Source organism: Bombyx mandarina, chromosome 13, assembly GCF_030267445.1.
Source record: "Bombyx mandarina strain Sakado chromosome 13, ASM3026744v2".
NCBI lineage: Eukaryota > Metazoa > Arthropoda > Insecta > Lepidoptera > Bombycidae > Bombyx > Bombyx mandarina.
In genome coordinates, this window is record NC_143220.1 from 9,599,406 (window position 1) to 9,611,817 (window position 12,412).

General features: G+C 36.6%; 1 protein-coding gene across 1 annotated transcript in view; it reads right to left on the minus strand.

Moving 5' to 3' along the window:
- Positions 1-12,412, minus strand: part of NGR-A9 (neuropeptide receptor A9) — a 70,258-nt gene that overhangs the window by 32,517 nt on the left and 25,329 nt on the right. Inside the window, exon 5 of the mRNA XM_028175769.2 lies at positions 655-837. Coding sequence (XP_028031570.2) covers positions 655-837 — 183 coding nt within the window. The remainder of the gene's footprint in view (positions 1-654; positions 838-12,412) is intronic.

The window sequence follows — 12,412 nt, forward strand, 5'->3', positions numbered from 1 at the left end:
GAACTAGGCAGGGCGGTGGTACTTACCCGTGCGGACACACAAGAGGTCCTACCACCAGTAATCACTAGAGGTACGTTCTGTATGTTCTCCATTTCAATACTTCTATTGGGCTAGTTTCTGTATATACCCATCTGTTTAATATAGCTGAAACTAATATTGTGTGGGTATCTTAATAAATCTTGTGTAAGCAACCAAAGTGACGAAACTTAGTTACGGCTATTCGGCAGTTCATTCACATCGCCCAATGTACACAGCCGATGGACGTTTATCTTTCGTCGCCTAGATGTCATCCGCAGTGACCTTAACTATTGTTTGGCGGAGTACGGGTTCGATACTTTAGTATTTGGTCTCTTGGAAATCCGCGACGCATGCGAACATTTTGATCTTATCTTAAAAATGACAAAAGAATGAGCGTGAATCGCAGAATTTGTTATTTACCACGAAAACTAAAAAGTAATTGAAAGATTCACTTAATATTACTTTTTGTTGTGCTATGGACATGTATGTACAAACGAGGTTCCAAAAAGCCCCTAGTTAGTTGGTTGGTAGGTTGTGCCTGAAGCATTGCTGATGACCAGGAGTAGCAGTGATCACTCACGATTCGATGGGCCAAAAACTAATAGCGTATTAAAAATATTCGAAAGCAATACTTACAATGCCTCTGCCAATTGAAATTATGTTGAATCTCGTGCCGCATTCCTCGCCACAACTTGGTGACGATCAGACAATACGCGAAGGACATGACGAAGAACGGAAGGAGGAGAAGTCCAGCGTCCAGACCAAGGTTGAAAGCACGTTCCAGTTCGAGGCTACTCCACACTTCTCGGCATTTGTGGGCTGTGAACAAAATGAGAATTAGACGATTCTTATTATACTTCGATATAGTTTGGTTATAATGGTTTTGATTGTAAAGAACCAAGATACGATTTAGATACGACAAAAATATGTAGTAATTTCTTTTTAATAGTAAAATATGTAGTAATACTCCAAAACGAAATTGATCGTGAAAGGGAAAAAAAGTATCTTCACGATAAGAAATCCTAAATATTTTCTGAATGAAACGAATATAGTCAAAGCTAGACGGCTTGAATAATTCAGCAAAGACATTTTTGTGGTGTCCATTTTTTTGGAACTGGAGAGCAGCCGCGCAGAATGAAATCAGCAGACGACGCAGATAGGTGTGAATGGAGGTGAATCTATGTATCACAGACATGTTCTGTGAGAGTCACGGCCTAACAAGAACAAGAAATATCGATTGCATCCCTCCAAGATTGTACCCGATTTGAATAATTATTTCTCAGCATTGGGCTAACTACATTTATAAATATGATTTGATTTTTTATTTTTTTTCCTACCTAAGTTGATGGTCTTAAGATACCATATCAGCGTCACCGGGCTAGTAGGTGAGCTCACGGGGCTCAAACCTGACGTTGTTGCTAACACGAACCCTGGTCTTACTAGCAAGAGCAGTGCTTCGCAGAGTCTACCATCGGATCAGAAACGCGACCCACTGAGAAGATCCGACGAGAAACTCAGTGGGCTGTGCCTGTGGGTTAATTTACCCGTCGAGCCCTTCGTCGCAAGCGACGGGTTCGACGAGAACGATGGCCGGTCTTTTTTCGGACAGCAACAGTAAAACGTCAATTTAAATTTATCATTATTATAAAGTGTCAAAGTATGGAGTTTTTTTTGCAATATTTATGAATAACAGAATCAAATTAGATCCACAAATACAGTAGATGTTAAATCTAACGCGAACGTAATTTTCCACCACTCCGTTTGCATATTATTTATATAGGTATAAATGGCAGGATTTCATGAATGAAGAAGTACGTATTGTTCCAGAATAAATGCGACCTAGTTATAATAGATTACGTTTTCGTTTTACCGATCCGAGTATTTGTAAGAAATCGTTATAATATCACGAATCACATGATATTCAGCTAATAGACAGAGACAGAGAATACTTGTCTTTTAAAAACTAAAATAGCATATCATCATATCAACACAAAACTTGTCTTAATTTCATCTTCAGTGTAAAGTTCGTAATGAGTTTCGAAAGTTAATTATTCTGACATATCCAACGAACGATTTCTTAGAAATAGTCTGTAAATTATATAGCTTATTTTTATAAATCATAGATTTTATAGCCTCATCAAAACCTTTCACATGAACGGCAGCGTTTTAAACAAGCGAGCGATTATTTTTGCTAAAATCGGTATTGCTTTTTTGACGTGACAATGTCTTATAATTCGATGGAGCCGGCTGCACGCACGAAAAAACATGACTCATTGAGGCGTTCCATTTAAGGCTTGAAGTGCAAGTGAGAGCGCGCAACGAGTGACAAAGAGGCACAATCGGCCTCCGCATTCGGCAGCGTTCGGCATCTGTCTCTCTCCTACTTGAGTGAGCGATGCATCCGCGTGGACAGCTGCTATACAATAATACATTTACATGTTTTCGTCAAGTATGAAGTTCACTGAAAAGTGAATGTGGTGTTGTCAATTGTCCATACAAAATATCTATCAAACAAATAAAATTAAAATTTTCTTTTGAAAAATGAAACCATTCCATCTGTATTTTCTTATGACGTTGTCACGTTCAACTATCGTCAGTTAACCGACTTTACAGACAACTGTTTTTTTTTATAGATCATAGATTTTATGGCCTCGTCAAAACCGTCACACGAACGACAACGTTTTAAAGAAGCGAGCGATAATTTTTGCTAAACTCGGTATTGCTTTTTTTTAAGCAACATTTATATTGCGATAAAAAAAAAGAGTATCGCGGATAATGAATGACTTGTATTTACATGGACGTTTTGTGATCTCACTATAAAGCTACGCTAATTGCTCGTATGTATCGGGAGAGTCTGTGAATGTTTATTGAGTGCTGGCACCGTATTTGCAGAAATTTACCAATAATTGACCTCATTATTTAAAAACATATTCGTACGCAAAAAAATGTGTAATACATTTATTTTGAGGAAGCATCGTCTAAAGTTAAATATCGACGCTTGAAAGGCAAACGTGACTAAGCGACAATAACTACTTTATACATAAATGATAGGCAATAACCATATTCGATGCGCAAAAAATATATATTTCTAGGTCTATTAAAATCATTTCAATCCTACAGCTAGATTCGTTAAAATATAATTTTTTTCAGGTATTTCAACTTTAAATTAGTCTACTGTAAAGTTCACGCATTGTCGCTTAGTCTCGTTTGCCTTTCAAGCGTCGATATGTATGTTGTTAAATATTTATTGTGGGTATGTACACCTATATAGGTTTTTTTTTTTTTTTAATATTTGAATTGGCGATTATACAAAAGCTAAACTATTCGAAAAAGTTCGCGGTAAGTTGTAAAATGGCCGAATATTTATAATTAACTAGTGGTCGCCCAGTAGTCGAATTTCGACCATAATTAATTTAAATGATAAATTTTAACATTATTATGGTACTATTGTCGAAGACTATACTTTTGTAATCACAGATTTTGCCAAGATTACACTATAGACAAATGATATTAAAGACAAACAATATTAATCTATTCTCAATTAGACCACAGACTTTAATAATAAACAAAACAGTATAAATGCGTGTGTATGTGTGTCAAATACATGGTAGTGTATCTAATGTTTTTTTAATGAATTTAAAGTATTTTTTCATGCATAATTTAAGAAAAAAATAGCATTCTGCACTCCTTCTCGATAATCTCTGTAAGTTTGGGAAATTTCATACTCTTCCGTCCGCGCAATTTTTGTAAAAAGGGGTACAAGGTTTTTGCTTCGCTTATTAATGTAAGATAGTAGTACAGATAAATTTGGTTTAGGTGTTTTTAGATCCATTTGATTTTGGTAAAATCCGCCATTGGAATAGTGAGATTAACTGAGAGTTTATCTGATTAACTGAAGTTGCATATTAGTTTCAGCGAGCTGAGTAGTGGCTACATAGTCCTACATTTCGTTTACGATTATTGCAATTGACAAATTTTTAAGTGTTTAAAAACATAATAATAGTCTATAGACTGAAAAAGTCAAGAAATTAAATGCTGTGAAGGCGGTTTAAGCTACCTTTTTGGAACTTTACAGGAGAGCCATTTGAAGCTTACAAATTTGGAAAAAATATCATGAAAAAAAAACTTCAGCTATTTGAATGGAGTAAGCTTGATTAAGTTGAAGGGTCCCTTAAACTAAATAGCCTTTTACCCCTCGATATATTACGACGCCGAAATGAAGATCATTCCCCTTGGTTGGAAAGAGCACTCGAGTGTTTTTACACCATATAGCCCAGTGTCGCTTATGTTCGCAGCAACTGAAGCCTTCATATTCTTCAGTCTTTACAACATTGAGAATGACATTACTGAATCACCTCCACTGTACAACGTTTTTCGCATTTAATTAATTTCGTTGCTATAATAACTTAGCCTCTACCTTCTAACTAATTACACAACGAACTCCACAATCAGTATTTCTTAATTGCGCTCACGACACTGATTCGTGGGCCGCCCGGAATTACATTCTGATTGACGTTCAGATAAAGTAAATTACTTACGATTTTGAATATTCCCCTTGTCTCGATGGCTCGTTGCGAAAATAAACAGGACATTTCGGTTTTTAATCAATACGGTATAATTATTTACGGAGCTTATCGTTTTCTAAAGATTGGAAGAAAATTGGCGCAGAAGAATAGTTATTTAACAGTTAAATATATATAGAGAAAATATAATGCAGCCGGAATATCAGGCACCTTTGGTTTTGTGGGTAATAATGTGCCATATTCGTTTAAATCAGGATTTTGTCGGCAAATGTTATATGTGATTTTTGTGTAATGTGTAACATTCATTATTTCATTATTTTATCCTTATGTTTATTAGACTGTCAATGGCAGACAAGATAACAGCTGTGTGGGAGATCACCGTTTACGTAGTATTTAGTCGTGGGCTGAATAATCCGAATAATCCGAATAGGCTGAATTATCTGCGCCAGTAAAGATATTATGTTTTTATTTTTTTGTGTACGCTTGCGTCTTTCTAAAAACATAGGTTTGTTTTTTTTCTAATAAATTTAGATTCCGATATTAGTAGAAAACATTTTTTTTTATATTCTTTACTTAGCCGTTTGGGTTTTGGTTTATGAGCTGTCGCGAAGGAGAATTGATGAGGTTTTGTTGTATCATATGAATCTTATACCTTTAAACGAGCAATTCTTGTATATATGTTACCGGAAATGTATGAAATCAAGGAATTGTATACAAATCCTAGGAAATGTGTACAATTCCGATACTATTTAGGAAATGTATAAAATATTGTTTGAAAAACTATTTAATGCATAGATATCCTAGGAAATGTATAAATTTCCTAGGAATTGTATATAATTCCAATGTCGTATTAGGAAATGTATTAAGTAAATGCTTTCTGTAATAAAACACGTTGCTAATAATATATTTTTATTATAACACTTATTGAGACAATCGGGTAACAGTCATACCGTAAAATAATAATAATATGTTCATATTATCTTACTAATTAAAACTTCTAAAATCAACTATCTATTAACTTTTAACGTATCACAAAATCAACTTATATTTATTCTTATAAAATAAAATTTTCATTTGGCAAGTAATCAGTCTGATAATTAAGTAATTATAAATGTCAAAGTATAGAAGTAAATCTTTATATTATAATACTTAGTCAGTCCGTATAGCTATTTATTTTTGCAGGGTAAGCTCGAATTGGATGCAGGTGGCAATGGACCGGTCGCACTGGAAATCTATTGGAGAGGCCTATGTTCAGCAGTGGACGGCGATAGGCTGAAATGATGATGATGATGATGAAGCTCTAATGGCATTTGGAAGTTCATAATACTTTATTTTTAAAACACAGACATCTTGATGTAGCACAGTTTTTCTTGCAAAGGCACTTCTTAAATCCCTGGCCGGTTCCAATGAATTGCAAGTTGGCAACTGACCGTAGTGCAAGACTCGTCCCGCTGTCCCCGCGTACCCACCAATATCTTAAATGTTTTACATTTCCGATTGCTATTTAGGAAATGTATAGATTTCCTAGGAAATGTGTAATGTGTAAGTATAATATAATTTATTTCACACATTTCCGTGCGATTTTAGGAATTACATACATTTCCTAGGAATTGTATACAATGACGGATTACATACATTTCCGTTAACATATATATAATCTGAATCTCGGAAATGGCTCCAACGATTTTCATAAAATTTAGTATACAGGGGATTTCGGGGGCGATAAATCGATCTAGCTACGATTTATCTTATACCTTTAAACGAGAAATTCTTGTATAAATGTAATTTGAATCTCGGAAACGGCTCTAAGGATTTTCATAAAATTTAGTATACAGAGGATTTCGGGGGCGATAAATCGATCTAGCTATTATTTTCAGAAAATGTTGTTTTATTCGTGTTTTCAATCATCAACTCTTCCCGACATCTATTGGCGAATAATAATGCTATTTTTCTTAATTGAGAGCAACTAACCGCTTTAAAGACACAACAAGATGGCGTTATCAAAAAAAAGGTCATCATCTATTCCATTTATGGAAGTACGGTATTCGGAAACATGAACGGAAAATTGATTTAAAAGCATCGCGAGGAATACAGTATTAACACGTAGACTGCCATGGAGGTGACTTACTTCATGTAGTAATTATGTCAATTTCTGTTACTAATCGTCTGGATTGCCTAACTTTGCCTGCTTTTGGATCTTTTAGGACCTCTTGTAAGTCCGCACGGGTAGGTACCACCGCGATGCCTATTTCCGCCGTGAAGTAGTAATGCGTTTCGGTTTGAAGAGTGGGGCAGCCGTTGTAACTATACTGAGACCTTAGAACTTATATCTCAAGGTGGGTGGCGCATTTACGTTGTAGATGTCTATGGGCTCCAGTAACCACTAAACACCAGGTGGGCTGTGAGCTCGTCCACCCATCTAAGCAATAAATAAAAAAAAGATTGAAGTTTCAATTGAAATAACTGCCGTTCCTTTCGAAATAGAAAATTGAAAGTATCAGAGCAGATATTAATGGTCGTACCAGCCTGTACGGCCTCAGGAAATGTTCTTGAAACCTTAAGATAGTTAGGACGTTAAAAAGACCACCATACACGCTACTGTGTACTATTGCGGATAAAGGTGGGACAGCTATTAGCAGTGGCACGTTCTTAAGTTCATTCACCTGCGATTACTAATGTCGAACTAACTTTCAGTGGGGTGTAGAAAACTCAACAAAAGGAATTTATCAAAGTGTTAGCGCATAATTTCCTTGCAAATCAATACCTGTTGGATTTATCAAAGCGACGTGATTCAGCGGCTAAAATTGTTATTGTTAAAGGAAACTGCGGTGTTTGTTACAGTCCAGGCGTGAAGGTTCGGCAACTATGTTTATTCCAGTTATTTAGTTAATAAGTTTTCCGGTTTGAAACAAAGAAAAACAGAGCCAGCCGTTGGTATTTACAAAAGACGTTTAGGGTGGTTACGTATGGCGCAGTATTTTGTTTTTTTTTTATTGCTTAGATGGATGGACGAGCTCACAGCCCACCTGATGTTAAGTGGTTACTGGAACCCATAGACATCTACAATGTAAATGCGACACCCACCTCGAGATATAAGTTCTAAGGTCTCAGTATAGTTTCAACGGCTACCCCACCCTTCGAACCGAAACGCATTACTGCTTCACGGCGGAAATAGGCGGGAATAATAATATTATTCCGAAAATGGTTAGTCTTTAGTAGTCTTAAAGTAATTTTAAAATTCGCTATGATATTAGTTGCCACTTTATTGGAACACTATACAAACTTTTTTAGCTAGTTTGGTTCAACTAACATTAGTGTTTTCACTTTTTCTCATACGTTGTGATCGGTTAAAACTGCCTAACACTTAGGATCGTTCATAAACCTTGCAAAAGGAAATGTAAAAGTTTTCAGTGAACACCGTGGAGAAAAGCTCAATGCTGTATCAGATTATGTGTGAAAAATTATCTCTGAAAATGTAGTATAGGTTGACGTAACAATTCCAAGTAGAGGTATGAACTCAGTCTGGGTGGCGGTCCATACAGTGGTACAAAGTAAACTAAATGATCACCTCAAACAATTCCTCAAAGCACTCCTCGTGGAAAGTTTTGTATAAACAGAAACCTAGCGCCAAAGAGAGAGAGAGAGAGAACATACTTTATTTCACACCAAAATACAATTAGCATCAGAAAACAGTCGACAAGCAGATACGTTTGTACCATAGGCGGTCTTGTCGCTAAAAGCGATTTCTTCCAGGCAACCGTTTAATTACCGAAGTTCTGGACAGATAATGATACAGCAGATATGTTGCGGTGTACTATTAATAATACATTATTACGAAAATACATACAATAAATAGATATATACCGTTAAATATAATATGAAATCAATATATGATTTATATTCAAATATACTTATATACACATAATAAATTAACAGTATGGATAAAGCATTAACAAAGCCAAGTATTTCCATAAATTGTGTCACTAATTTAACTTTTGCATTTTACTGTTTTAAATTAAGAACACAGCCTTGTCATTGTTAGATAGTTGTTTATCCCGACGAATTTTTTACAATCTCTTACATTTATTATATTAGCTTCGTAATTTATGTCTGCCAATTCAGTCTAGTGGTCTATATAATATATAAAACGTAATCCGTAAGGCTAGCAAGTAACTCTAAATATTTAGTTAAACGATCCGCGAAGGTTATACGGATTAGATTATTCACTAGGCTTAGTCTGGTTTGATGATTGATGTTGGGTAATTTGTTATTATTTACTAGCTGACCCGGCAGATTTCGTAGTGCCTCAATCTATAGTTAAAAGATCGAAGCTTTTGTATAAAATAAACTTAAAACAAACAAAAGGAATCCGTCCGACGGGGGACACTTCAAAGGGAAAACAAAATTGTTATTTTTATTTAATTCCGAGCATTTCCATCTTTATCTACCTTTTAAACCTTCTCTGGACTTCCACAAATAATTTAAGTTCAAAATTAGCCAAATCGGTCCAGCCGTTCTCGAGTTTTAGCGAGACTAACGAACAGCAATTCATTTTTATATAAAGATTACTATTTAACTAACATAAAACTATTTAGCTTGTTCCAGATTTAGAAAAAATATCAATCATAAAATATCAAACTCTCGAAACGGCTTGCACTGAATTCCACTCAAATATGATTTGGATCCGTAAAGTTCGTAGTTCAAACTAAATAATCAATACTTAAACGGCTACTAACGACCACCTGCTAATTTCTTTCTTTAATGGCGGTAGGACATCTTGTAAGTCCCCGCGGGTAGGTACCACCACCCTGCCTATTTCTGCCGTGAAGCAGTAATGCGTTTCGGTTTGAAGGGTGGGGCAGCCGTTGTAACTATACTTGAGACTGAACTTATATCTAAAAAGGTGTGGCGCATTTACGTTGTGGATGTCTATGGGCTCCAGTAACCACTTAACACCATGTGGGCTGTGAGCTCGTCCACCCATCGAAGCAATAAATAATAAATAAAAAAAAGCTCGATACAGCCACCTAAGGCGGAAGTATAGTGCAAGTAAATAGTTGAATCGTAAAGCTATCAGTGCGTGAGTGTGGAACAGTGTTTTGTGTTTTTCAATAAAACCCCTACTATAACTTGACCTATATATATCTATCTGTGAGATATCAAACCAATACCTAAACGCATTCGACACCTGTCATTCTAAAATGTAGCTGTCTCGCTCTTTACTTAACTTCCTTCTTGCCTTTTTCCTAAAATTTTTTTTATTGCTTGGATAGGTGGACGAATTCACAGCCCACCTGATGTTAAGTGGTTACCGAAACCCCTAAATATCTACAACGTAAATACCGCCACCTACCTTGAGATATGAATTCTAAAGTCTCAGTATAGCTACAGCGGCTGCCCCGCCCATCAAACCGAAATGCATTACTGCTTCACGGCAGAAATTGGCAGGGTGGTGGTACCTACCTGTGCGGACTCACAAGAGGTCCTACCACCAGTGTTCGGCTAAGTGCGCGCTCATATTAAATAATGCTTATTAATTAAGTGTTTTAATCCATATATGAAAATATCTATCAACGGAACGAGATATTTCTAGCTAATTTTCAAGTTTTAAACGCGTCCTCGTAGATTAATTTGACAATTGGCATGTATCAATAACAAATGATAATAAATAGGAACACAAAAAAAAAAAAATTATTAATCAATATATTAATACGTGAAGCAAAAAATTTTGTATCCCTTTTTACGAAAATTGCGCGGACGGAGGAGTATGAAATTTTTCACACTTATAGAGAATATAGAGAAGAAGCGCACAAGGCTAATATTTTTTTAAAATAATGCATAAAATATACATTAAATCAATGAAGAAAACATTACACACACTACATACCATGTATTTCACGCACACACGCATGCATACTATTTATTGTCAAACTTTTGTTCTTGACGTCTGTTGTCAAATTGAGATTAGATTAAATATTGTTTGTCTTTGCTAATATTTTATATAGTGTAGTCTTGGCGAAATTTGTGATTATACAAGTATAAAATACAATCATAATAGTGTACAAACTTACAATTCCAATTAATTATAGTCGAATTTCGACTACTGCGGGACCTCTAGTTATGATAATTAGTTAAAATTTTTTCATTGTCTATTAAACACCAACAACTACAAAATCAAATGAACCGATGCAAAACTGGCATTTATATTCTTGGATCCACGTTCATAAGTACCTAACCTTTAACCTTTTCATTAATTTCCCTTCGCAGTAATCCATCCATGGCTATGCTAATGAAAGTAAGTTCTCAAAAACAAAGAAGAAAAAAAATAGCTGAAACTTCAATATTCACCTTGATATTCATTAAATTGTCAAAACAGAATTTTACAGGATCGACGACTACTTGTAATTTGAATTAGCGACCGTAAACTTAATTAAGAAGGCATCAAAAGTTCTTAAGTCGATCTTTCGAAAGTATAAATTATTGCTTTAAGTGTGGCTTAATGTTTTGCTTTTCTTTTCCTTTCTAAGAAGAAGCCTTTTCATAATTTATTATTCAATTATAATCAGGAATTCAAAATTTAATTTTGTTGTCGCTTTGGGCTACCACTTTTAATTTATTTGTGTCCGTAATATTCACCTAATATTCTTATAAATTCATTTCATGTTAAACTCTATATTTTCTTAGTTAGGGAAGACTAACTCGATAGATATGGTGTCGTTATTCCGTTCTTAGTATAGCTAGGTTCGTTCATTTTCTTCAAGAGCGATCTTAATTTGATGCTATATTAAATATCTGGGACATTTTGGCCACTTCGAGCACTTGGGACTTGACAGAATTCCAGGACGATTTCGATAAGGCGAGAAAACTGTACAAATCTCAGCAGCAGTGTAGAGATAACGCGTGTTACAATTACAGTTAAAATAGCTTAACTGTAATTGCTTTAATAATAGTGAAGCACTGAAGACTTGAATTCGTTGTGAGTCTTGAATGAATACGCGATCCAATTGTAAGCTTTATTGCATATAAACAAATTATTTGGCAGGCTGCAACTTGGCTCTGCCCCTGTCATTGCTGAAGTCCATGGGCGACGGCAACCACTTACCATCAGGTGGACAGTACGCTCTTCTGCCTATTAGCGAAATCAAAAAATAATACAAAAGGGTTTTCAATGTGCATACATGTGTTGCTTATTCTATTGAATTTGTATAGTTGTTGAATACTGTTGATGAGAATACAATGATAAGCTAATATAAAAAAAAGATAATATTCGATCATATAGGTATTATACTGGTTGGACCCGTTGGCCGGCCTCCGTACCGTCGAGGCGGTCCGCCCGGTTCTCGCGGACTGGGTGGGCCGCGACGAAGATGATACAGCGGAACATACCTTGGCGCGTTGCTCTGGATTCGACGAGCAACGCGCTGCCCTCGTCGCGGTCATAGGAGAGGACCTCTCGCTGCCGCGCGTCGTGGCTACGATGCTCGGTAGCGACGCGTCCTGGAAGGCGATGCTCGACTTTTGCGAGTTCGCAGTATTGCAGAAGGAGGCGGCGGAACGATAGAAGGAGAGCTCTTCCCTCTCCGCACCGATCCGTCGCCGTCGAGCCGGGGGCCGGAGGAGATATTACGCTCGCACATCCCGGCCCCTGTAGGTGGCGGCTTCCCCCCGAAGGTCACGGGGCGACCTGAGGGGGTCGAGGCCGCGCGGCGCGCTACCAGCACTCTAGCACGCCGCCAAAGAGAAATATCACAATCTTGATAAAAGAGCAACCGGTTGGCGGTGTATCGCGTCCCGACCCGGCAGGCTGGTTCTGGTCCAGCGCGGTATTCCGGGACACCATTGGCACCGTCTGGGCGGGCTTACTTCGATTC